The 27,956-nt window shown below is 49.2% G+C and overlaps 1 protein-coding gene and 1 pseudogene across 1 annotated transcript; one reads left to right on the forward strand and one right to left on the reverse strand.

The window, feature by feature from the left end:
- Window positions 1–219: 219 nt before the first annotated feature.
- On the reverse strand, window positions 220–15,499 carry LOC139355993 (uncharacterized). The gene is made up of 5 exons (XM_071068718.1): window positions 15,494–15,499; window positions 15,119–15,351; window positions 14,761–14,864; window positions 1,785–1,936; window positions 220–673 (listed from the first exon to the last, which is right to left on the reverse strand). The coding sequence occupies exons 1-5, from the start codon at window positions 15,497–15,499 to the stop codon at window positions 521–523; spliced, it is 648 nt and encodes a 215-aa protein (XP_070924819.1). The 3' UTR covers window positions 220–520.
- A 3,512-nt stretch (window positions 15,500–19,011) lies between these two features.
- On the forward strand, window positions 19,012–27,920 carry LOC139356084 (NUT family member 2D-like; annotated as a pseudogene).
- The last annotated feature ends 36 nt before the right edge of the window (window positions 27,921–27,956 follow it).

Consider the following 27,956-nt stretch of genomic DNA (forward strand, 5'->3'; position numbering starts at 1 on the left):
AATGAAAAAGAAAACCTTAAAAAAAATCACTGGGCTCTTTGGGGGCCATTTTACTTAGAAAAAAATCTTTTTAAAAGCGCCGTCTTCAGGCCAAGTGTGGTGGCTCATGCCTGGAATCCCAGCACTTTGGGAGACCAAGGCAGGTGGGTTACCTGAGGGCAGGAGTTCAGGACCAACCTGGCTAACATGGTGAAACCTCATTTCTACTTAAAAAAAAAAAAAAAAAAAAAAAAAAAAAAAAAAAAAAAAATTAGCCAGCTGTGGTGGCAGGTGCCTGTAATCCCACCTACTCAGGAGGCTGACGGGAGAATCACTTGAACTCGGAAGGCAGAGGTTGCAGTGAGCCGACGTAGCGCCACTGCACTCCAGCCTGGGCAACAAGAGCAAAACTCCATCTCAAAATAACAAATAAATAAATAAATAAAAGTGCCATGTTCGTGTACAATGGCTAATCATAGCTTCAGGTGGCATGGATACTGATTTTCACCAATCTTGTCTTTTACATCTGATTCTGGAAGAGTCAAGAGGCCTCTTGGATGGCAGTAGAGGGGATGGAATAGTGTGAAGTCCTTTGCGGCCATGTGTAAGATTTCCCTTCTGCTCCGGTCCCTCGGAAGGCTTCCATCCAGCTTGGTCGGTCCGTCAGGCATGTGGGTAAAATGTGGTGCTCACTCTGTAGAGGAGAACACTCGATAATAATGATATGAATGTAGAAAGCCATGGAAACATGTCTGCAGTGTCTTCATTTGAGCTGTGTCCTACCACTGTCCCCATTCCCTCTCCACACATGGCTGCTTGTTGGAGATTCTGGGTTCTGGGAGCTGTGTAGTGACTTCCGCAAACCCCAGTGTTAGCTCCTCCAGGCAGCACCACATCCTCGTTCCCCAGCGTGGGCCCATGTCTGGGCCCCTCTTGGGGATACCAGGCATTGGAAGGACACAGGTCATCTCGGATAGGGCACCCATGTCCCTTCCCAGAGTCCACTCAGAACTTTCCCCTTGGACCCCCTAGAAAGTTCTGCTGTCCTACACCTGGCCACCCCTTGGCTTTGGGAGACACAAGTCTTCTCTCCCCACTGACTGGAAATGTCAGACTCCTGCAGGCCAGCTGCACGCTTTCCAGGAGCAGCAACCAGGAAATTCTCCAACAGGTAAAATCTTTAAAAATGACACTTTTACCTACCTACCTTTGGGGTCCAAATGCCTAAGAGGGAAAGGAAGCAGTCTAACCAGAGTCCAGGAAAATTAACTGAATCACAAGGGGTAGACATAAAACCCCTGTGGGAATATTACAGGTTCAATAACCTAATGGCTTAGTATTTTGCTACTTTAAAATGCAGAGATAACAGAAACAATCTGAATATTCCTCATACAGCTGGTAAGGACTTCAGTTCCAGTGGCCATATAATTTTACCTGTACCCAGGGGCATTTTTAAAAATATAACATCAGATTTTAAGCAACGTAAAGTTGCTAATCTAATTTATAAATTTGTTCTTGTGTCATTTACAGATTATTTCTCTTGAAACCGCAAACCTGAATTACTGAAATCTAGAAAGGCACAGGGACTTACTCTGTCACACACAGCTACTCATGCACATACACACTGTTACTAAAAGCTGAAGTGAGATGAACGGGGCCTACATGAAAAACAAGTTCAACTTCTTTGTGCCTGGAAAGAAGGGACTGGAGCAGCCAGGAGACTCACTTTCCCTCATCGCTTGGGCCCTTCTCTATGCTTAGTCTCTCCAGCACATGCACACAGCAGGCACACACAGGCGCCCTACCAAAGACAGCTGTGGCCTTCTCTCCACCTTCCCTGCTGGTTGTTGGCGGTGAGGGGTCCCATGAAATTTGTTCTGGTTTCTAGGATGTAAACAAGAAGACTCCAAGCCATGAATTGCCCTGCTTTCTAGAGGATGAAATGTTGACCCTGCAACTTTAGAAGCACAATCATTTATTAGTAACTTTTTTGAAATTCCCATCTACCCATGTCAGAGAAGTTCAACAAGTTCTCAGAATTAAGTATGTCTGTCTGTAACTTAGAGCATGCTCAGTTTTTGGAAACCATATTTCAATGATTTTCTTAACATCCTTCACGTGTAGGGCTTTTCCCCCCCAAATCTTACAGCCCCTTTCTGTGAAGAGAAATTGACACATCCTGGGAACTATTCCTGTCCCTCTGGACTGTCGTCAGGAAACGCTTGCAGGTCCTGTGCCCTGTCTATATCATGTCCTCACTTCTCCATCCATATGGGTAGCTCCAGTGGGCATTTTTTTTATTTTAAACTTTTTGCACAAAGCAATAGAACTACAAAATACTGATTTTTCAAAATTTAATGTATTCCATGAAATCTGCTCACAATCCCTTTCCTTCCCCCATCTAAATTCTTTGGTTTTTACTTGTTTGTCTTTTGGATTTTTTTTTTTTTTGTCTTGTATCCCAGACTAAAAAATTAGCACAGACACGTTTTGATGTTGAGTGAACTAGTAAGTCACAGTAGGTGGTAAGTTCATTGGTTTCCCTGTTAGTAAGGTTTTAAAGAATGAAGATAGTCATGAATGTACAGAGTGTTCACACCCTGCTTCAGTTCACCTTGGCTGTGTCTACATGACGACAAATGTTTGACAGGGAATAAAGTCGTGTCTGGTGTCATTTGTACTAGTGCGCCCCTCCCCCTTCATTGTTGGCTCCAAACCTTCCTTTTCTTTTATGTTTGTTGTTGGAGAGGGAGGACCACATCAGTAGCAATCATCAACCAGTGGGATCTACTTAGTGGTGAGCGGACTGGCCGTTTAATTGGTAGTTGCTGGCCTGACCACGTGGGTTCCTGTAAAGATGGCCTCAGTTTCCAACATTCCCCCCAAATGTTTGCTTCTTGCCCAATCAAAAGGGGATCTTGAGACTCCCAAGTGGAGGTCATGAGCTTGCGCCCTGCCTGACTGTGCAGACAGACTGTATGGATATATGAAGTGGGGGTGGGGGCCAAGGGGCTATTACTGCTGTTTGGAAATATTTGCCTCTGTAGATCCAAGCTTAATGGTTTTGTGACATCCTAGTACTAGCAAATCCTGTACAAAGTGGGTATCAGAGTTAATACTGTGAGGAGACAAAGTAGTGAGAATAGTTTTGCTAAAAATAATGAAATATCACATATTGTCTGCATTTTACCATTGATTTGAGTGCATCCTTAGAAAACCTTAATGTAATTAAAAACCCAGGACATTTTTGGAAATCGTATGCTCTCTAGCAACTTTGTGTGAATTTTGATACAAACTGTTCATGAGTTACATAAAATGTTATAAAAATAGAAAAAAAAAAGAGGAAATTATCCTATATTCCCCTGGTAGAAGCACAGACCACACACTCACAGCTCTACAATGGACACACAGCCACCACATTTCCTGAATAAATTCACACTCTTCAGATTACACAAACTCAAACATGCAGATGCCTGCATAACACACTCACAATATACTCACAGATCCAAATACGCACATGGCCGTGTACTCCCAAATACAAACATACACAAGCCTCCATCTTGAAAACTCTAAATATTCTGTCCATATCCTCAGGTTATATACATATAGTTATAACACCCAAATACACCCAGCCATCTCTCTGCCTCCAAATTCTTCACACCAAAAATGTACACCTAAATTCTCATCTAGACACCGTGAGCATAGATAAAACTCCTCTACTCTCAATACACACAAATCCAACACACAAAGCATTAAAACATAGAACATTACCTTCCTTTTCAAATGTATGTACACACATTCACAATATCTCACAGTACCGTCAAAATACACAGAACCACCCCCAGCACACAAATACACACACACACACACACACATACACACACACCATTCAAATAAGAACATATAACTATCCAGTACCCTGAGAATAAACCCAAAACCCACTATGCTTCTGTAATATACTAAAAACTCACCTATATTCCCCTAAAAACACATTTCCAACACCACTGAATACTTAACCTACCTATATAAATATATATCTTAGATATATAACAGATACACATGACACAGAATACAAATACCCAAAACAGATACAAATCCCCAAAATGTGTTAGTATAAAAACATCCCACACCAGCCAATGCCTCCCTTGTCACACAGCAGCCTTCACACACCTAAACACCCTCCCTCATCAACTCCCCATACTCCTTAGTGAAATATAAACACAGCAATGGAACATGTTCTGAACACAATAGGGCAGATGTATCACTATGAAGACAATTCATGGTCCTTCTCTGTGGTGTCTCTGAGAGATTATATATCCCTAGTCGATTTAACTCAAGTAAGGCCACATGACTTGTTATGGCAAATGAAATGTGAGCAGAAATGCCATGTATGACTCTGAGCAGAAGAAATCCTTCTAGTTCTGTCCCAAATGAGGCTGCTCCATCCATCTGGATCCAAGGCAGAGGACCACTAACTGATCAAAGCCAACCAATGGAGGACACGTAACATACATGAGAAACCTATGTTGTTGGAAGTCAGTGAGATGCAGAATTATTTGTTTGTTACATCAGATAATCTGGGATATTCTGATGGATGACCCACCAAAACATAGAGAAACACCACACTGCACGTGCACACATACACACACGTGCGCACGCACATGCACACACACACATCCTCTCAAAACTCCCCAAATATGCGTCCTCAATATCTAGAGTTAGAAATACACATCTGCAACCTTCCATGATCCAAATAAATGCACAGACACACCAACTCCCAATCTCCAAATGCATATATTAGACACTCCAGCCTTCTCAGGCCAGCTGCATAAAACCTGCACAAGCTATGAATTCACACATCCCTCATCCCACCAGAATTCAACACATACTTCACATAACCTTACCCTCCTTCAAATACATGTACATGCTCCCTATCCATACTCTGAATATCCACATAAACTACCCACAGTTTAGAACACATATAATCCAAATGAATCCTCACATTATACACAAAACTCCAACTCTACCACAAACATATGTGGTGGCTTTACCCCATAATATATACACAGCCACTCACACTCCCTAAATTCATACATACAAAGTCCAACTTTGTATGCACAGACACACTACCCTAAACATACAGACCTCCACCTCCTACAGTCCTGAACACACAGACACACGCATTTGTTTTCCACCCTCAGACTACAAATGAAGAAATGGATTCAAGCTGAACAGAGGCAGACTGCGGTGGATGCGGGCATCAGCCACCTAGATCCCTCCTTGATGAATGACTTGTTTCACCAGTTGTTGGGAATGCTGTTGGAAGACAGACTCAGGCCCTCCCAGGGTTGCTTCAGCTATGGAGAACACCCATGCTGCGTTCTCTCCTCTTTCTGGGGAAGCTTCATATCCAGTGGCTAATCGAAGCAGGTGTAAAGTGGCTGACTAAGGACAGTTCTATTGAGACATTTTAGTCCCACAGCAGCATATGGGGTCAGGTGAGACTGCTTGGGGTCCCGAGTCGTAGTTTAACTTCTCCTTCAATGCAACTATGCTCCCTTCTTTCACTTATGTTAAAAGGCAAAACATTATACTCATAAACTCTCAGGGACTGAACTAAGGGTGCCCAACCTGGGACCACATTCTTTGATTCCTTCATTCAATGATTATTTTATTTTATATTAAATAAGAGCGAGATAGAGTCTCGCTCTGTCACCAGGCTAGAGTGCAATGGTGCAATCTTGGCTCACTGCAACCTCCACCTCTCAGGTTCAAGTGATTCTCCAGCGTCAGCCTCCAGAGTAGCTGGGATTACAGGCACACTCCACCACACCCAGCTAATTTTCTTGTATTTTTAGTAGAGACAGGTCACCATGTTGGCCAGGATGGTCTCGATCTCCCGATCTCATGATCTGCCTGCCTCAGCCTCCCAAAGTGCTGGGATTACAGGTGTGAGCCACCGTGCCCAGCCCATTCAATGATTACTTGTTAAGCATCAACAAATACAACCTATTAAGCATCAACAAATACAATCATGACTACTCTCTTAGGGAGACTACATCCCATGGAAGTAAACAGATAATAAATACATATACTATGAATATAAACACATACACACAGTTTCCTGGAGATGTACAGTCAGCAATTAGATTAAGCAACTCACTTGTCTCTGTAGAGACAAGTGAGGGGCTAAAAATACAGATTTGAGGATAAATGCAAAGGAGAGAGTACATTCCCTCATATAAAATTGTTTCTACTGCTGAGGTTTCCTGCTCATGGGGTATCTGCAATTTTGGCACGAGGTACACATTCATTTTCAGGTCTATCCATTATTTACTGTGGTAATATTGCAGATCGGCAGATTACTGCAGAATCCAGTGGACTGAAACCATAAGCATTCACATCAGGTCTCTGAGGGTCAGTGATTTGGCTTGGCTCTGCTGGGTGGTCCTTCTGCTCCAGTCTGTTCCCCGGTTCTTTATTGACTCCTTGGTGCAGACGCTGTAGTGGGTGCCCCAGAGGATTCTAAGGTGAATAGGCCAGCTCCCTGTGTCTGAGGTTTCAGTCCTATAGGAGCAGACGTTTCCAGCATTAATTTTGCTGTAAGACAGAGGTTGAAGTTGGGGATTTAGGGGGAAGAGTAAGGAGCCCGTGTTTCCCTGGGGCCATTAGAAGAGGAGGCTCTGAGTGTGGATAGGAGGGGGCCTATACTAGGGAAATGGGAAGTTATGTTCCGTATGGACTAGTAATCACATTAGCTAACAGTTATGCCATATGCACCTCCAGTATAGCATTCACTGCTCCAAGCACTTTACATGTATGAATGCCAAGCTTTATAACCCTGTGGAGTTAGCACTATTATCTCCATTTTACAGATAAGTAAGTTGAGGCTCAGAGAGGTTAAAATACTTGCCCAAGGTCACAAAGGTCAGGTATACACTGGGGCTTCTGGGATTTGAGCCAGCAGTCTGGTTCCAGAGCCTGTACCCTTGACCTGACCATGGTTGCCCCTTGAGAAACTTCCCTGCCACTGGGGGAGTGCTGAGTGCAGAGAAGACATTTCATACGGGAACTGACATTTCAGTTACATCTTCTGGCAATGAGGGTCCCCAACAGTAAGGGGTCCTCATGGGGGAGGATCACCCAACCACAGCCCTTTCCAGTGCCCACTGTCAACACAGCAGCTGTCTCCTTGCTGGGAGAACACCACATCTCCCACTGCCTGCTTCCCATGCTGGGCCTAGGCTTGTCCGTCCTGGGACACCTCCAGCTACACTTGCCTCCACCTCTCTTTAGGAACCTGGGGTGACTCCCAAGAGAAGGCCCTGGGCTCCTTAAATATCCCAATTCTAACCTGCAGACACCATGGATATACTTATTACTCAAAGGATGCTTCAAGAAAGGTTTGATCTGCAAGAAGGACCTAGACCACTGAGCCCCAAGCTGACATTCCCCCAGTGTTCCCTACTTACAGCCCCAGGAAACGAGTCTGGGAAAGGAAGGAGAGGCTGGGGACTCTTGTGTTGTGGGTAGGGGGACTTCACATGCCCTGACATGCCCCCTACACCTCTCTGTGCAATCAAAGCCTGCCTCCCACTCCATTCCCGACCCCCAGCTCTCTCTGCTCTGTTCCTAGTGTCCGCCTGGCTGGCCCATTCTGCCTTCCCTGGTCTTGCCTGCTGAGTCTCCTTCCTTTGACCCCAGACTCCTGCAGTGGGCATCAGAACAGCCTCCTTTGAAGGGGCAGTTCCTCTGTGGCCTCACTGTTTACTTCTCAGTGTCCTCAGACTCACTACTGTGTCACTATAGAGCACCAGGGCCCAGTGAGGACTGAGATGGGAACAGATCCTTTTTCCTATAAGCTCCTGGGAAACAGAATAGTCAGGGGCTTCTAAGGAGCTGCACAGAGGGGCCACTCAACACACAGTTGAGGAAATCTTCTGCTCATACAGAGAAGGGGGTGGGTGCAGGATATGTTTCATGACATACACTCTTCAAAAATATTGAGCCCAGAACAAATGGCTCAGGCTGACCTCAGTGAATCTAGCAATTTTCATTCATGCAACCTGCAAGGGAGATTTTCTGTGCTGATTCAAGACCAAGAGACACATGTACTTCTGCCCTGAAACTCAGGATCCATGACTTCCTATTTCAAAACAAAGAAATCCAAGAAGATCTACCCGGTATACATTGCAGTGCATTTTTATTTAAGACATATATTATAAAAGCAGACAGAGCTCCATTCTGCCAATGAAACACAACACAACTAGTACAACATACCCTCATTATGTTCGGGTAGGACATGAGGGGGCAGCGAGAGCCCCCTCTCGCTGGAGGAATCCATTTGTACCACAGGAAAGAGGCTATTACAACATTAAAGGAAGTGATGTTGGCACATTTTATTGGCAGGAGGATTCACTATGAGGAAGAAAAGGCCAGAAGGCAACTCCCGGTAAGGAGCAAGGCCCACAAATCCTTGGGTGAGTCTGAGGGAGGAGCTGGTGGCTGTGGGGTCAGCAGGTGGACACCTCCATCACGTGGCTCCCTCTGCTGGGCTTCTGGTCCCCTCTGCTGGGCTTGTGGCCCCATGTGCAATAAAGAAAATACGGAAGGTTGGGTCACCCATTCAGAAACATGAAGCTGGCCAGGCGTAGTGGCTCACGCCTGTAATCCCAGCACTTTGGGAGACCGAGGCGGGTGGATCACCTGAGGTCAGGAGTTTGAGACCAGCCTGGCCAACATGGCAAAACCCTGTCTTTACCAAAAATACAAAATTAGCTGGGCATGGTGGTGCATGCCTGTAATCCCAGCTACTCTGGAGGCTGAGGCAGGAGAATTGCTTAGAACCCAGGAGGTCGCAGTGAGCCCAGATCATGCCACTGCACTCCAGCCCGGGCAACGAGGGAGACTCTGTCTCAGAAAAAAAAAAAGGAAAAGAAAAGAAAGAAGAAGCTGAGACGTGATTGCCACTCCAGGGGCATCCTGAGCCTTTGGAAAGAAAGGAGAACCCATCCACAGGGTTCTCAGAAACATTAGAGCCACATTTTCTCAGGGGGGCTTCCCTGTGTCTCCAGACCCCAGCTCCCAGTACTCCTCAGGACAGAACCTGCCCAGCTCTGCCCGTGTCACTTCACTGACCCCAGCCCTGCCAGGCTTCTCCCACATCTGCAGGGCCAGCACCCAGTGTGCTCAGAGAGTGGGGACCCAGAACCAGATGAACACATCAGGAGGAACCGAATCCATTCGCTCTTGGGGTCCTGAGCCTCCCGGTGACAGAAGATCCAGGAGATGTGAGTGAGAGGCTGCGCTAACAGGATCTAACATCATGCTCCAGATTGCTGAAGGGACACAGATCAGAGCCTCCTCTCCTTGACTCTACCCTCTTCACTCCTTAGCACCAGGCCCAGCTGTACATCCCTGCCAAGTTGCAACTAAGACCTCTGCCTGCAGCTCAGGGGTGCCCCAGACAGGAGCACAAGAGGAGGCTCACCCCCACCCACAACCCAGGCTGGAGCGAATCTGGCTGCCCAGGCTCTGTGACTAGCTTCTGCCCCAGGACCTAAGCCCATGTAAACTCAGGCTTCCTTGGCCTGCCCACTCCAGGCCCAGGTTCTAAAGGTGTGCTCCCCACCACTTGTTGCTCCTCCACTTTATCCCTAGAATTATAGCCCAGTTCTAGGTAGGACTGTCAAGCTCTGCCCAATGCCTTCCACGAGAAATCAGATTCAGGTCCTTGTGCCTGAAGACTCCTTGTCAAGACTCTAGATGACACCTTCTCCAAGAGCAGATAAGGAGTCACCTTGGGCTCCTCAGGCTGAGTATACGTTTTCTGTAGGGAACTTCAGAAAGAAATGGTCAACATTCATTCCTCACTTCACCGGAGAAAGAAGAAAATGTCACATGCCTTGGATTCCCTCTTTTTACCATGACTCCATTGAGACAAAACTCCTAACACAGAAACCAACACGTATTCTCAACATTGGGTACCTGCTGGAGGTCCTGCCTTAGCCCCAAAGCCTCAGGTTTCCATGGGGACAGGTTGGTTGAGAACTGGTGGCCCAGCTCTCAGCCTGACACCCAACAGTATCCCCACCCAGGGGCCAGATGGCAGTGCAGACACAGGTTCTGCAGGCTTTCATCTTGTGGAACCTATGTTAGAGGGTGTCCTCGTCACTCGCCATGCCCCAGAGGAATCAGCAGGGACATCAGGACTGAGAGAAGACATGGCACATCGGACCTCCTGTCCTGGAAACCCCACATCTTTCTGACTGTGCCCATCACATGGACAATATCTGGGAAAGTTCTGCTCTGCGCAGTGTTCTTTCTACCAGGCCCACCCATCTGAGGATCCAGATGCTAGGAACATACAGATACTGAAGGAGCAACCACCTGCCTAAGCTGCAGGTACCCCTGCATCCATCTGCAGGAGGAAGAGCCAGAAACCACCATATATAAGGATTCTTTGGCCCTAAAGAATGAATCAAGTATTTAGGAGTAACACAGTGATGCAGAATGACCCACCCTTGTCATTCTACACATAGAATCCCCAGTATACACACCCATTAAAGCCTCAAGATTCTTGCTTCATACAAACATCTGCTTACAGATCCTAAACACACACACACACCCCAGTGGTGTGTTGCTAACTGCTTAATAAAATGCTCTCCAGGGGGAAATCGGAAAGCCTAGATTTGTGCTGCTTATGTGGTGTAAATATCTCAGCATGACTAATTTTAAACTACCAAGCTAATGCCACTGAACACAGAGCTGAAAAGAGATGTGCCGTGCCCAGTGGCTACCCCAAGCTAGCAAAAGCCAGCTCCAGCACAGCCACGACCTTTCATAGGAATACGTGTACACAATCTACCTGCACCCTGAGTAGGACCCTCAACTCTCACCCCAAATATACAAACAAAATCACCAAACTACGTACTTCCGGAACACAACCTCCTCATGTATCCTGAACAGACACACACAACTAAGATAGGATAGGGTGGTCATAGCCTCCATTAAAGAAGAACAAACTTACTAAACAGATGAAGAGAACAAACCATCTGACAGTGCACAAGGAGGTCCTGCAGTAAGGAGGTGGAAAAGAAGAAGGAAAATCCCCAAATTCGCACAAGTGTGAAAACCCATGATTAGTGTCCCTGGCTTCACCGATGCTCATTATAACAGTGAAAAACACACCCTTGGGTAGAGATTTAAGATGTTAATGATTCACGTGATATAGGCACTAACGTGTGCAGCAATAACGCACGCGCGTCCAGAGAACCACCCAGAGCGTGCTTAACAGTGACATCCCTTCCCACCCCTTCATGAATAGTCATGTAAGGCTCCCATAAAGGAGGTTTCCCCAGCATCACTCAATGCTGTCTCACCTTTGAGCAGCACACTGTGATCGGCTGTCAGAGTGTACGTTCGCTTTGCAGTAACCTCTCTTGCTTACTTTTATGTTGGACTCACTCTCAAAGTAAGACTTCTTTTGTGCAGCAAAGTCAAGAACCTGAACCAGCCCACCAGCAACACAACTGCTACCTGTACCTGTACCCTAACTACATGGTACAGTAGATGGACTTCCCAATAACTACGCAAATTTGTAGACAAAACTCTACCCGCCCCAAATGCTCACATCACTGCTAAAACCATGTATGTACATATATATGTGCCCAAATACAAATATGTACAATGAACACAGTACCCATATATACTGTGAACCCTGAAAGGGCTAATCCTTCAAGATGGATCATGAGTGGCTAACTGGGCCTAAACTCAAAATGGAGCCAAGCAGCCATTTGCTAACTGCAGGTCTCACACATGTACCCTGCTTCCTGCAAAAACCATGTACTTGTGTCACTTTGGGACTTTCACAGCTGTCTGTTCCTGTTTATGCCACCTGAATCAAGGGGTACCATTTCGTCATATGGACTTAAGAAATAAGATTGTGACTTACATCAGCCAATCAGAAATAAAAAACTTGTATCCCTCATTTGCAGAGTGAACCAGATTGGGATCTGAGGACGAACTTTCTCTATAAAAGATAATAGCTCTCTTTGTTCTTTCAGAGTGTACCTTTGTTTTGCACTGAAGGCTGGGACTCCTTGATTTACAAACAGCTCACTGGAATCAAATTTCTATTTTTTTCTTTTGTTTTTTTTTTAAGAAAATCCTTTTCAGTATATTTGTTAACAGTACATAATGTACATAATGAAAATCCTATAAGCATAGGATCTAAAAAAAATCACAAGGTATACAACACTTGTGTCAGGCATCACCCAGAAAAAGAATCACATACAATCCCACGGCTCTAAAATACAGAAATCCATGATTCTTGAATGCAAACACAACCTACACAGCCTCTCTGTTTCCAAATACATGCACTGAACCTCCCACATCTCCCACAGTACAAAATACAGAAGCCCCATAAACTCAAATACACACAGAACCACAAACTAGTTTTATCAAATACATACAAGTCCACCTCACAAACACTGAGAACACATATACGAGTGGCAACACCAAATTCTGCGAGTATTACATTTCACAACAGACACAGAGGACCACTAAGTCTTAATATACCCAAAACCCCTCATATACACACTCACAAACTACCCATGAATACACACCCCACCCTCCCAGATAAAACCCATACAACACCAAAAAAACCCACAAAAACACCAATAAAACTCTCATATACACACACAACTTTCATATACTCGTGGGCACATACACACTCACGCAAATATCCCCAATCCCTGAATGTGAAAATCCCCCGAAACACTATCCAATCAATATGCTACATCTCTGGAATACAACCTCCTCACTTCATCCCCCCAAACATGCCCAAACACATGTACGAACACCCTAGCATTCTCCAAAGAAATACACTTTAAATACTAACCATCCCATATTCTATAAATAGACTTAGATAATTCATCTATCTGCTGATAAATATACACACAAACCAGTATACACACCCAAGATGCTCAGAAATATCTCCAGCATATCATTTATGAATACCCATAAAAACACTTCCCAACCCCAAATTATCCCAATCTAGTATGAACCAGCTCCCACATTGCCAAGTACTAAACAATAACCATATCACACACCTCTAATAGATATAAATTCAACTCTCTCACTCTCCGGTATAAAAAGAGAACCCCATCCCTCTATCAGACACACACATACTAAATTCCCAGAATATACAGCCCTAATAACCACTTACTGAAAAATACAAGCACATAGCTCCACAAAGCATTCATCTAAACTGCCATGCCCTTGAACACACACACAAACTCAATACTTATGTAGTTCTCTACATGCCCTAAATATACCCACGATTAACTAACACGCCACAAATATGCAAACATGCCACCTCATATCCTCAAATACACATACAGTTCCACAATACCGGCACATATGTAATCATACTTCCAAATGCTCACACAGAAATAACACCATCTTCCAAGACACAGAATCATACAAAATCCACCTCACAACTGCACACATTCATCCTACCAGTCCCCCAGTAGACATGGAACTGCCCTCACACATTGAAATAGACATACACACCCCCTGAAAATCATAAAAAGAAACACGCATCACCATGCAACATGTCCTGAGTACTTCCTACATTTCCCAAATACATAAACCAGAGTGTACATCCACAAAACGTACACTCTGGTCTTCCGACATTTCCCAAATACGTAAACCAGAGTGTACATCCACAAAAACAGACACAAGCACTTTATTATTGCCCATGTGCACAAGATAATTCTTCCAAATCTGCCATACATTAGACAAATACAAATCCCCAACATTCATCTGAGAAAACACGTGCAAAATACATCTTCAAAACCCAAATCACAAGTATCTAACCCCAATTCTTCTGGTATACATATCTCACATCTCATATCCTCCAAATATAAACTCTCACTCCTACATACTCTCACAAAAACAGTTATGACCTTCTTTTTTGGGGGGCGGGGAATGGAGTCTCACTCTGTCGCCCAGGCTGGAGTGCAGTGGCACGATCTGGGCTCACTGCAACCTCCGCCTCTTGGGTTCAAGTGATTCTTCTGCCTCAGCCTCTCAAGTAGCTGGGCATGCGCCACCACACCCAGCTAATTTTTCTATTTTTAGTAGAGACGGGGTTTCACCATGTTGGCCAGGCTAGTCTCCAACTTCTGACCTCAGGTGATCCGCCCACCTCAGCCTCCCAAAGTGCTGGGATTACAGGCGTGAGCCACCGCGCCTGGCCCAGTTATGACCTTTAATCTGCAATCTCCAGACAGACACCACCAACCCACACGTGTGAATTACATATTAGATTCTTGCCAATTAAATACATATCAAATTCCAAACTAAGAATTCATATAAACACATTTTCACATACACAAAACCACCCCCACAAATCTCACACCCTCCAAAATCCAAAATAAATCTTCCTGACATTCTCAAGTACACACTAACCCAACCACCCAAGATACACACGTGTGTGCAGTAAATTTTAGATACATGTGTAGCCTACAATTTACAAATAATATACCACTACTTTTTATTTGTAAATTCCACATAAGTAAGTGATTCGTATAGAAGCTTTTCTTGACTTTGGCCACACTCTTGCATCCACAAACAACTTGTGCTACTAAGTGAACAGACTATGACTAATGGCCTGTTCTTCCACTTCGCAGCTCTTCACATCATTGACAAATGAGTGTATTAGAACATGCATGCTGGCTGATCATTCTGATCAAATCAACAAGCTTCACAACTTACTCAGTGAGGTCATTCGTGAGAATTTCACTGATTTTACGAGGACAGGAACTACTTCTTCGCTGAACTGCATCACGGTTTCAACTGCTGACGTTTTCCTCAAGCTTCTGCATTGTTTGGAATAGGAGAGGCACTGCCCAGACACACTCTGGGGTTCCCACTGCATTGTTAAACCCTCCTCCCTCACTTCAGGGCCAGGCTAGCAAGGAAAAGAGCAAGGCCTGGGCGTCCAGCAGGGCCCCCCCCAGGAAAGCTATGAAGGCGCCCGCCTTGAGCGCCGCCACAGGCCTGCTCTGGCCACAATGTGGGGTCGCCCCGCGGACACTGGTGACCAGTGGGAGCATGACCAGGAGGCGATTACCTTCTAATCACACTTGGCTTTATTTTTAGGTAACACCAAGAAGGACGCCATGAGAGCGAAGGCCGTTGGTAACCGCCCTTTGCTCTCGCGCTGCTAGTCTCCCCGCCATGAACCGCCAGCAACAGACGCTCTGAGCGGTTGACGGCGGCCTCGGCGCGCTGGAACCCCGCCTGCCTCAAGGCTCGTGCGCAGGAGCATGGGGCAGGCGTGGAGCCCGCCCTGGGAGCGCCCCCCTGGAGATGGGGAAATGGAGGGATGAGGCACCTGGGTGCTTCCTGGGGCCAGACAAGGCCTTCTCGTTTGAACCTCCGTGACAGTGCCTCTGAGAAACCAGCGCGTCCGCAACGGCCACTCCCAGTTTTCAGTAATACAAACCTGCATTGCATGCACTTAGGTAACACTCTTGCTGAAAGGTTTCCCTTTGGAGGGTTTGTCCTAAAGCAAAGTATCCTCACCTTGCATGTTTTGCATTCCCTTTGGACTGCATTTCTTTCATTCCTGCTCATTCCTTTCAAAAAATAGTATGCCCTGTTTTCCTACTCAGTCTGGAGATTCCATTAAAGAACATTTCTGGCAAAGAATTTTAGACCTGAAAACATACTCCAAAATATACCTTCTTTTGACTCCATTCCCAGAGTTTTCCCAACAGCATTCAAATAATTTCTAGAAATGTTTTTGTTATAGCTTTGATCAATTTCAGTTGACAGAGCAGCAGGTAGTAAGGGAACAATTCCACACTCCCCCACCCCCGACTCTGCAACACAGTGCAGAATTCCAGTTGGCAATAAAAAACTAGTAGAGAAGCAACTCAGTGACTTGAGTTTGTAATAGCTTCAGAAGAAACTTTAATCGTCACATGTAATAGCTTCAGAAGAAACTTTAATCGTCACATCCTTTCTGCTCATTTGCAGGATTCCTATCATCTGTCTCCATGTGATAACACTGAAGAGCCTTCACATCTACGCCGGCCCAGGGCCTCGAGTGCAGAGACTGAGAGCTGGGCAGGACACAGCATGGAGCCGCCATTCCTCTACTGTTCCCTGATGGGGTGGAAGAGCATGTGTCCTCTGAACAGGGGATCCAAGCCCTGAGATGTTCTTTCTCAGCAGTCAGTGTGGCCCAGGACTTTCTATGGGCATGCTCAGAGAGCAGTGGCCAGAGGACTTCTAGCCACCACCTCCCATGGTCAGTCTTCACAAATTACCTTTGGCTAATTTGATTGTCTCTCCTCCTGGGGTCTAGGACTTCAGACATGCACAGAAGTGATTGCAGAATTGAGACAAGACACTGTTCCACAGTATAGTTTTTGTATACTGGTCAGAAAAAGACTCATTCAAATCATGTATCAAAGCCATGTGTAAGAATCTTGAGAAAGCATCTGCTGACTGACTTGACAAGGGAGGAAGCAACCAAGAATTCTGAGTATGATATTTTTGCCTCAACATCCCTCTTAGATGAAGTTATTGATTGAAAATCATTTAAGTTTGCCCCGTGATAAAAGGTCTAGTCCTCAGAAAGATCTCCAAAGTATTTACGGTTTGTTTTGTTATGTTTTGTCAAGTTTACCATGATTTTGCTTGAATTGCTCTCCGTTGATCTTCTCAGCTAAGATCGAGATAGAGTTGCACAGCGGAAGAGGGCTGCATGTAAGAAGACAGTTCTGTCTCAGAGGACAAAAGGCCTGGGAGCACCCAGACAGGCAGTCACTGTGTGGAGGTCACTCCCCTCCCAGTGGCCACTGTGGAGGCATTTCATAGAAATGCCTGCTGGACCATTGAGGTTTAGAGTTGGGACAAAACCAACAATTCATGAGGATATTGGACAGGAGTTAAGAATGACCTCACACAACTGGGGCAAGGAAGGGAGAACCCTGGGCTTGAGACTTGCAATCCACCGCCTGCCCCTGCAGTGTGGTCCCTGTTACATTTTCCTGCAACTCTGCCTTCTTGAGTCCAAATGTCTTCGAAAGGGGTAAACGCTTCGTAAGTGCCAACAGGGTGTGTTTCAGTGAATGTTAGCAATGTGCACCGGTCTGGCTGAAGGCCTCTTCCGTTCCCCAACACCCTCTCATCAGTGCAAAATTATCCCGCCCAGCGGGGAGTGACGTGTGTGTCTCCGAAGATTTTGTTGCTGTGTTCTGAGTACTCACTCCTCATCTCCTTTGACCGGTTTCCTAACACTCCCCTTGTTCACAACACAGAACATGAGTGTTCTTTCCTGTCATTTTGACGCTGATAAACGGACAGTGATTCTCAGTGGGGAAATGAGAATGAATTTTTTTAAAGACAGGCTACAATAATTCCCACGCAGAGAAGCACGTGCGATGACACTAGATTCCAAACAGCAAGAACGTATGGTGAAGATGAAGCCAACAGTGAGCTGACAGAGGCCAGCCAGGATTCACACATGTGAGGGGATGCATGGGAATGGGGATGGGACATTGGTGGATAGCATCCTGGCGTGTCTTAGAATGAACATGGGTTGTGGATTTCTAACTCCTGGAGAAACCACAGCTCTAGGAATTGTAAGCTGCTTTATGTTAGGAAAGAAAAAGATGGTGTTCTGCCCTCCTGTCCCTTACAACTGTGCTTGCTGCCACTAAACCTGGAAGCTGAGAAGGGTATAATGGCTACTCCTGACTTCCTCTCATCAAATCAGCCTGCTATTGTTTTCTGCAATGGTTGTGTTTTGTGGTGAAGCCAAGATTTACACCTGAGTCTCCTTACCGCAAATTCTCACTCTCACAGTGGAGAGTTAACAATAATCACTTCATATGTTGCACTTTTTTGGGAAGAGTTACCAGATAAAGTGCAAGATCCCAGTGAAATGTGACTAACACAGATAAAGGAAAAACAGATTTTTTTGTAAAAGTATACTCTAAATATCACATGGATCACAATTATAATAAAAACTAATTCACTGTTTGTCTTGAGTTCAAATTCCACTTGGTATTCATTATTCATACTTGCTAAACCCTGCCACTCTATTCTTTTGATTTGAAGGAATGGAACAATGTCTTATTCTAGGAATTTACCTACAGAAATAGAGGAGCCACATTACTAGGATAAACACAGTCATTGTAAATATCAAGAAAACATTGGATCATACTAATATATTAATTTTTACCCCAAAAAACCTGAAAGCATTTTTAGACAGCAAAAATAGCTTCATTATGCTTTTGATTGCATAATATGTCTCTGGAAAGATGAAAAACAATCAGATAACACCTGTTTCCTCCAAGAAAGAAAATGTGGTGGCCAGGGAAAAGAGATGGGAGGAAGGCTGGTCATTGCCTATTCCACTGTGCACAGTTTGAATTTGGAACCATGCAAAAGTATTGCTTGGTTAAATTAAAATCATTCAAAAGACAAAAAATAAACATTTAACACCAGCACAGTATGCTGGGAAACAAAATGAAAGGATTTCTGGTCTTGGTACTATAGGTCACATAGCCACTCTTTCCTGGATTGAGGCTTTCCAGCAAAGGGGATGGGAAGTAAGGCTGGCCTGCTGGTGTGGACAGAGATTCCAGCAACATACATGATCTGGGGGCACAAGGATTGCTTCTGAAACAATGATGAGCACACAACCACCTAATAGCCTGGATCAGCTGAGACCATTCTGATTTCAAACACCCAGTCCCCTTGCCTTCCTAAGAACCCCTGTGTTTTCAGACTGAAAACATGTTCTGAATTGTGTTCGGGAAGTGCATCCCCTGTTGAAAGTCATCAAGAGTGGGAAAGAGCCAAAGTGGGAAGGAGCATGGGTTGACTGGCACAAAAGGAGGTCTGTTGATAAAGAATGGAAGTAAAGGGGAAATCAGGTATTAGCTTTTGCTGTGAGTCAGGACAATTTGAAAGTTGCCTAAAGAGATGCACACCATCTGTGTTGCTGCCGTCCAGTTGGAAGGGAAACTCAGGTTCTTGCCTAATGGCTGAAGCCGTTCACAGAATGTCCCCCACCCCTACCAGCTGCCCACTGCCCCTCCCCCTCTGCAGAATGTCTGGGGGCCTATGTTCCAAACCTATTTACATTCAAATTTTCCCTGCTCCACTTGGACTCAGGAGCATCTGCTGAGCCAGGTCACTCTCTTGCTCCTACCCTTGACTTTTCTCATTGCGGAAACTGCCAGACAGCGGTGGTCAGTGCCCAGCCTGAGGGGATGGCTTCAAATGGAGGTGAGCCTGTAGGGATGGGGGCATTATCCGAGTCTGCCATGCCTCAACTCCTTGGGAATTCAAATTTGACACTGCCCCTGGGGACAGTTGATAGGGCTGATGTTGAGGGAGGGAGCACTGGATGTCCCCAAGGACATCACACCTGGGGATGGCCATGGCACCCTGAGTCTGTGGTTAGGGAGGACGAATCCTTAGAGGTGGACCAAGATGCTTGGGGGAATACACCATGTAGGGGAAAGGTTGGAGTGGATGGATTGATCCTTTCTAGAGGGAGACAGGTCATGTCATTGTGTGTTTGTAGGGATTGGTGGGATCGTGTTGTGCTGGTGGCCCCGGGAGGATGACAGGCAAGCCTGAGTCCTGTGCCGTGTCTTCAGGCACCTGGAAGGTGCCCTTCCATAGTGTTCAGAGGGATTTAGACTGGAGTTTTCTAGATCTTAGGGAGGAGTGGGGAGAAGTGGTCTCAGCCGGAAAACTGTTGGGTGGGTTGACTGTGACAGACCTTCTAGTGACAACCTCTGGGTGAGCGAGCCTGGGGGCTACTGTAACTGCCACAGCCTGGAGCCTCTCAGCTCCCTCCCACAGCTGGCTTCTCTGTCAGTTCAGGTAGCTGTTGGCTTTGATTTAACAAGGGTGGGGACAGATGGGGAAGTTCAGGCAACACAGGGCCTGGGCTTCCTGAGTTGTTCTGAATTGCTTGACCTTTTGTGGAAGCTCAGGTCTTCAGACCCACTTCCTCTTGTCTGCTAGCTCATGGCCTGTCCTCTGCACTTTGTGTTACTGTGGAGATGAAGAATTTGCTCCTATTCCATTTATACAGCCTCATGAATGGGGGACAGGTGTGGATTCTTGCTGGTTCTCAGGGGAAGGGTCTTGAAAGGCTGGTTTCTACTCCTTCCTCTACTCCTTGAGTAGAGGAAGGAGAGTAGCACACAAATAGGAAGATGGTTCTCTTAATATTATTATTCAAGTTAGGATGTGTGTCTTGAATGATGAGATGCATGTACTGTATCCCTTATTCCTCTTGACTAGAGACTGCAGGAGGTGCTAGTGAATAGAGATGCGTTCCAGACAACTTTGCCTTCCCTGGCCCGTGGCCCAAGAACCTCTTGTTCTTGGTTGGCCACTATGTTCAGTTATTGGGAGCTCAAAGGAGAAGGACCACAGATGGGCTCCTTATCCCACTACCTATTGTAACCTGAGCAGCAGCTGTGAAAATCCCTAGACACCTCCCCTGATAGCCCTGCTGCTCACCATTTGCCGGCTGTGTTCTAATCGTGTGCAGCTGTTGTTGGCTGTGCAGTGACACTATCTCAGGGGACTCCAAAACTGCCTCTCAGACCTCTCCCTGGGAACAGAGCTTCCTGATTGGCAGCTGGGACCATCAAGTACTGAGGAAAGGGTGGCCCGAATCTGACCCCTATTTAGAACTTGCTGTTGGTGGTGCCAGGACAATCACTTGTATGCTGGGCATGACGAGTTATGGATTATCTTCAGGGTTCGTAGGGCACTGGCTTGGGAAAGATTTCCATCCAGTGGTTTTCTTTTGTTGTGTTTGAGCTAGGAAAGACAGGGGTTTACAAGAGCTTCAGGAAAAGGAAGACTGAAGAGGAGATGGGGCCATAATATTCGGAAGCTCCTGACTTCCTGTGGGCCCTCTGAGTGCCAAGCACTGCCCTGGGGTAGGCCCCTCACCTATTGCTGAGCACGCTGAGGACCACCAAGCTGCTGAGAGACTCATCCCTGACCCATGGCTTGGGAGATGCCTGTGAGGCTGACAGGGTCTGCCGGGGACACCCCAGGGAGACCCTCGGGCAGCACAGGCGTAGCTGGTGCTTCTTGGGGAACAGGGGTCAGGGAGTCTTGGTGACCGGGGCCAGGCTCTCTAGTGGAGCGACTCTCCCATGGAGGAACAGAGCATCTGATGCACACTCAGGGACACTTACAAGCTGCAGAGTTTCCCTGTCACATGCCCTTAGCTGTTGGGACTCCCCTCTGATTCCCCAGTGACTAGTGTGGACCTGGAGACCCCAGCTCATTCACCTCTTTCCTTTGTTTCCACAGCATACCCAGTGCTGGGACCAGGCGTGACCATGAACCCTGGAACATCCCTGTCTGTGTTCACGGCTCTGCCCTTCGCCACACCTGCTCCCGGCCCGGCACAGGGGCCACCCCTCATGACTGCAGGGGTTCCTACAGGCGGCCCACTGGTGCTGCCTGCCTTCCCCAGCACATCTCTGGTGGCAGGACAGGATGGTCACGGCCCAAGTGGGGCCGCGGCTTCCAACATCTTTGTCCAGATGAGGACAGAGGTGGGGCCTGTGAAGGCCCCTCAGGCACAGACCTTGGTCCTAACTCAGGCCCCCCTCGTCTGGCAGGCTCCAGTCACCCTCTGCGGAGGTGTCGTGTGTCCGCCTCCCCTACTCCTGGCAGCTACTCCTGTGGTGCCTGTTGTGGGTGCCCAGGTGGTTGGGGGCACCCAGGCCTGTGAGGGAGGCTGGTCCCAGGGCCTTCCTCTTCCACCACCACCACCACCAGCTGCCCAGATACCCCCCATCGTGTCTCCAGCGAATGCTGGGCCATGCCCTCAAGGGGCTCACGGAGAGGGCAGCCTGGCTTCCTCCCAGGCTAAGTCCCCGCCGGACAACTCCTGTAACCCCAAGAGTGTCTATGAGAACTTCCGACTCTGGCAGCACTACAAGCCCCTGGCCCGGAGGCACCTTCCCCAGAGTCCTGACACCGAAGCACTTTCCTGCTTCCTCATGTGAGTGCCCTCGGGGCTCCGGAGCTGTCCTGCAGCTCACATGTAAAGGGCTGCTGGATGGACAGGAGAGCTTGTTCATCCGCTGTTCAGGGGAGCTTGCAGGGCGGTTGTAAGGGTGATGGGTTGCACTATGGGAAGGTACATTTTCAACAACATTAATCTGGCTGCGGCTCAGGACAGACTGTCAGGGGCCTCATCTCAACTGCCCGTCACTGTCCCATGAGTCCAGTCAATCCTTAATTTCAATAATTTTCACAACAATGTTTACAGAAGACCCAGGTCAGAGAGGGTTTCCGGTGTGACGTGAGCTACGGTTTGGGTTTAGGTCTTTGAGTACACACCCCAGTGCCTCCCCTTGAACCCAGTATTGATGGCCAGGAGCACATCACATCAGGCTGGGAGGAGGAGCTGCAGGGCCCAGAAGGAACCTGGTACATGCCCGCAGTTCTGCCGAGGTCCAGTTAGCACAGCGGTGGTGGAGCCTTCACAGGGGGATGGTCTTGGGCCCCACACTGGGGTCTATGCTGGGCAGGTATTTGCATCTTCACCCTCAATCCCTCCCAGAAAAAGGGACAATGATGCTTCATTCAGGGGATGGTGAAGAGATGACTTGAGCTCACATATGACATGCATAGCACAGTGCCTGGAACATGCTATGACACATTACATGATAGCAATTATGATTACTGTCCCCATTACTATCATTATCAGGACTAGGCCATCTAGGAGAGAACTCCCCAAAGCCACAGGCTCCAGTGATAGCTCTGAGTGCACCACGAGCCCAGCAGCCCAGGGCCGTGGACTGTGGTGACTGTGAGGCAGCAACGTTAGCATCTGGAAGAGTTTGTGGTTTCATTCCCAGTCCCTACCTCTCTCCACACTGCGGTGCCTCTGTGACCCTGTGTTTCCCGCTGATGAGCAAACAGGAGCTTGAGCACATCCACCTTGCAACACACTGGCCGTTCCCCTAGAGAAGTTCCCTGCCTGGGGTGTAGGTGAAAGGTGACCCCATCTTCATCCCCAACAATCTCACTGCCCCCGCACCCTGGAACTGGTTGCATTCCCCCTTGGAGTGGAGTCCCGGTGCACTGGGGACCCTGATTCTTGGAGTGGAGCTGCCCCAGGCTCACAGGCCTTTGCCATGTCTCCTGTGGGAACGTGGGAAGCTGTAACTGGCTGCTTGCAGTGGGCTTGGACACGGCTCTGCTTTGGTTCTGGACGTGTGCTCCTGCTCCTCATGCTCCGGGACCCTGAGGCTACGTCCCTAGGGGCTGCCTTACACCAGAGTTCCTAGGAAGCTGGTTAAATACTCAGTCCTGGTGCCCTGGAACCTGCACTTTAACCCTCGCTCCCAGGTCATTCTGTGTGCACACTGTCTCAGTCAGCTCAGGCTCTGCCGTAACAAATCCCATAGACTGGGTGCTTTATCAAGACACATTCATGTCTCCCAGTTCCAGAGGCCAGAAGTCCCAGACCAAGGTGACAGCAGATTGGGTGTCTGGTCAGGGCCCTCTTCCTGGCTGGAGAGAGCTGCCTCTGGCTGTGTCCCCTTGTGGCTGAGAGGAAGAACCCTGGCGTCTCCTTCTGGCCTTATCAGGGCTCCAATTCCATGACTGGGACCCACGCTCATGACCTGCTCTGACCCTGACTGCCTCCAAATACTGACACACTGGCCCTGAGGGCTTCAGCACAGAAGTGTTGGGGGCACACATGTTCCACCCATAGTACTGAGTTCACTTCTCCACCCTGAGGACCCGAGAGGCAGACGGAGAGGCCACTTGGTAGCTTGTGTTGATGTTTGATCTTGCAGTCGTGTCCTGGGGCCTGAGGAGCCCACCTGGGGGAGAACAGGACAGGGACATGGCAGGACAGGTGTGGGGAGGACAGGGACCAGGTGTTGGGACCAGGTGGGCTTGGGATGAATGGTGGGCTTATAGACTGGGACTGACTGCACTGGTTTACAGCCCAGTTCTCCGATCCCTGGCCCGGCGGAAGCCCACCATGAGCCTGGAGGAGGGACTGTGGCGGGCCGTGCGGGAATGGCAGCACACAAGCAACTTTGACCGGATGATCTTCTACGAGATGGCAGAAAAGTGAGTGTGGGGTCCTGGGGGCAGGGCCCGCATGGCAGGGTGAGAGTGAATGACAGAGACCCGTTGGCCATGGTGGCTTCTCAGCGTGGAGCATGAGGAGGATGTGGACAAACACAAGATGCTCTGGGCCCCTGGCTCCCTCAGGAAGCTGCTCCTACCACCTAGAGTGCTTTGGGGTCTCAGTGCTGCCCTATTGGGAAGCAGCCCTGCGTGGCCTGGGGCCTACCCCTGCCTTGACACTGGAGGTCATGGCGGGAGCAGCCAGCATCGCAGCCCAAAGTGGGTCACCTCCAGCTGTGGGGATGGGGAAAAGGGGTGCTAGTGACTATAGACAAGAGTGGGGTGCAGGCTCCTCACAGCAGTGGCCAGAAGTCAGTTTTCTCCCATCCCAGCCCGACCAGGGAGTTGGGTCAGGGAGACCTATGCCCAGGACACCGTGAGCCCCATCTCTGGCCTGACCGCCTTTGCTCCTGGGCAGTCCTGTCCGTGAAGACAGACAGCAGCCTCAGGGGATAGGGGCCCTGTCCTCTGGGCTCAGCTTGTGCTTCTTCCTGATCATTGGTCTCCCAGGCCTTGTGGCCCTGGGTTATCTTTGAGGGGCCCACAGTCCCAACCTCAGGACTCCTGCATCTGGGCATCATCCCTGACGCCTTCTGCCATCAACCCCACCCCTGGCCAGCTGAAACCTGGAGGAGGGATCCCCTGGGACCCTCCTGGACATCGTGGCCCTGACTTGAGTCAGGAAGCCCCGTTGATGCCATGGGCTCTGCAGGGGCCGGGTGAGGAAGGGTGAGCCCAGAACTCTGGGAGCAGCTCCCTCCTGGGACTGGGGGATGGCACCTAGTGAAGGCCTGGACAGTCCACCGGAGGCACTTCCTCCCATCCCTGCCCTCGGCCGCTGCCTGGTCCTGGGGAAAGGGGGTCTGGACCCTCTCAGCACAGCCTGGGCCTCCTTCACCCCCAGGTTCCTGGAGTTTGAGGCTGAGGAGGAGATGCAGATTCAGAAATCGCAACTGATGAAGGGGCCCCAGTGCCTGCCTCCTCCGGCCCCACCGAGGCTTGAACCTCAAGGACTTCCAGCCCCTGAGGCGGACAAGCAGCCAGGTATGGCTTCCCACATTCCCACAGGAGCCATGGCAAAGGTCAAAGGGGCCAAGGGAGGCCACCGTGCCCACACCACATGCTTCCCTTCAAGAGGGAGATCTTCTCCCTCCAACAGGATAATTTCCGGGAGCATACGTTGGGTAGTGACCTGGTCAAGTTTCCTAGCTACTCTCTCCCCTCGCCCATCCAAAACTCCACACATGCTCTGCCCAGGAAGCAGGGATGAGCAAGGAGAGTACACGGCATATTGGTGGCTCCCAACTTCCTCCCAAGCGATGCTGTCTCACATGTGCCCCTCCTGCCTCCTCCGGGGGTGCAGTGGTTCAGGTGGTCCTGACCCACCTGGGACCCACTTCACATCCCCAAGCCCTGCCCTCCCCTGTGTGGTGCAGGCAGGAGGAGTGGCCCTCACCACACCCATCCTCCTCCCTCTCTGCCTCAGTGTACCTTCCCAGCAAGGCCGGCCCTAAGGCCCCGACTGCCTGCCTGCCACCACCCAGGCCCCAGAGGCCAGCGGAGACCAAGGCCCGCCTGCCACCACGCAGGCCCCACCGGCGAGCAGAGACCAAGGCCCGCCTGCCACCACCCAGGCCCCAGAGGCCAGCGGAGACCAAGGTCCCCGAGGAGATTCCTCCAGAAGTGGTGCAGGAGTATGTGGACATCATGGAGGAGCTGCTGGGGCCTCCCCTCGGGGCCACAGGGGAGCCCGAGAAACAACGGGAAGAGGGCGAAGTGAAGCAGCCACAGGAAGAGGACGGGACACCCCCAGACCCGGGCCTCCTGAGCTACATTGACAAGCTGTGTTCCCAGAAAGACTTTGTCACCAAGGTGGGCTGGCCTGGAGTGCTGGGGTCTGCAGGATTCCAGGGGGTAGCACTCCCAGGTCCTTGGAATTAAGCTCTGTTCCTTAGTTACTCAGCAGTGCGTGTATTTCCATGGATTTGAGTGTCTGTGTACGTGACTGTGTGTGTCTGTGTGTTGCTGTGTGTTTGTGTCTGTGATTTGTTACCGTGTGTCTTTGTGTGTCTGTGTGGGTGTGAGTGTGGAGTGTGTATGCTAACTGTGTCTGTGTCTTTTCCTGTGCCGTATGTGGATCTGTTTGTGTGTCTGTGTGTGGTTTGTGTGTCTCTGTCTGTGTGTGCGTATGCTACCAGGTCTGCGGTCTGTGTCTGTAGCTGGTGGTCGCCATGATATGAGACAGCCCCACGAGGGTGGGGACGGGCGCTTGCAGCTTTCTGCATCTCTTCTGGGTGTCCTTGGCTCCGGGTTACTCCCTGCCCAGGAAGCTCACGCCTTCTTCCTTCTGTTTCCAGGTGGAGGCCGTCATTCACCCCCGATTCCTGGAAGAATTGCTTTCCCCACATCCACAGATGGATTTCTTGGCCCTAAGCCAGGAGCTGGAGCAGGAGGAAGGACTCACCCTTGCCCAGGTACCCCAGGGGCAGGAGGGACCCAGCACACAAGGCCCACCTGATTGTCTAACCCCACCCTGCTGGGGATGCTCGGCTTCTTGGGGAGCCACTCCGGGGTGGGAAGATGCAGGTTCAGAGGGAGTAGGATGGAGAGGAGCCAGGGAGGGGAGTCAGGATGCAAGCTGCAGTGAGGCCCAACGGGATGCCCGGCAGAGCCACACCCTCTCTCTTTGACATAAAGCCCAGCTGCCTCAGGCTTCCCTGCCTCCCGCCCAAGTGTCCTGGTCTCCACCACCCTGGGCCCTGCACACACCCAGGGTAGTCCCAGTAAGTGCCCCCTTTCTTTCCGCAGCTAGTGGAGAAGCGCCTCCTACCCTTGAAGGAGAAAGAGCATGCGAGGGCAGCCGCTAGTCATGGCATGGCATGGTTGGACTCAAGTTCTTCTAAATTTGCAGCTGGCCAAGGAGCAGAGAGAGACGTCCCTGACCCCCAACAAGGGGTTGGCATGGAAACTTGTCCACCCCAGAAAGCTGCCCGGGACCCTCAGGGACAAGGCAGAGCCCAAACTGGCATGGCCAGGTCCAAAGACTCTGCTGTGCTTTTAGGATGTCAGGATTCCCCTGGGCTGAGAGCTGCCCGGCCAACCTCTCCTCCCCAGGACCACAGACCCACGTGCCCTGGCCTGGGGACCAAGGACACCTTGGATCTCCCTGGAGGATCTCCTGTCAGGGAGTCACACGGGCTGGCTCAGGGGTCAAGTGAGGAGGAGGAGCTCCCCAGCCTGGCCTTCTTCTTGGGTTCCCAGCATAAGCTGCTGCCCTGGTGGCTACCCCAGAGCCCTGTCTCTGCCTCGGGCCTTCTCAGCCCGGAAAAGTGGGGACCCCAGGGAGCTCTTCAGTCCCCATCTGCTCCGAGAAGAGGCCTCAGCCTAGCAGCCTCTCCTGCCACAATGTCCAAGAAGCGACCTCTCTTCAGAAGCGCATCGCCTGCTGAAAAGACACCCAACCCTGGGCCTGGGCTCAGAGTCTCTGGGGAGCAATCCCTGGCTTGGGGGCTGGGTGGTCCCTCACAGTCTCAAAAGAGAAAGGGTGACCCCTTGGTCCCCAGGAAGAAGAATAAGCGGCATTGTAGCCAATAGGGGCTTCCGGGCAGGTTTTCTGGTGCCAGTCCGCAAGGGTGGGGGTCTGGCATCTGATGCCCCAAAGCAGTCAAAATCTTCTTCCTCCCCAGTGCTGATCTTGCTGGGCCTTAGCTTTGGAGGGTAGGGGAGGGAGGGGAGGGGAAGGA

The sequence above is a fragment of the Macaca nemestrina genome, chromosome 9 (assembly GCF_043159975.1).
Source record: "Macaca nemestrina isolate mMacNem1 chromosome 9, mMacNem.hap1, whole genome shotgun sequence".
Classification (NCBI taxonomy): Eukaryota; Metazoa; Chordata; class Mammalia; order Primates; family Cercopithecidae; genus Macaca; species Macaca nemestrina.

Bases quoted from the DNA above. Each gene is read 5' to 3' on its own strand.
- LOC139355993 (XM_071068718.1), bottom strand. The intron at 14,865-15,118 runs GTAATCGCCTCC...CAAACAATGCAG, and splicing joins AAGCCAAGTGTGATTAGAAG to AAGCTTGAGGAAAACGTCAG. The intron at 674-1,784 runs GTAGGGCGCCTG...TCTCCTCTACAG, and splicing joins GAAGGCCACAGCTGTCTTTG to AGTGAGCACCACATTTTACC.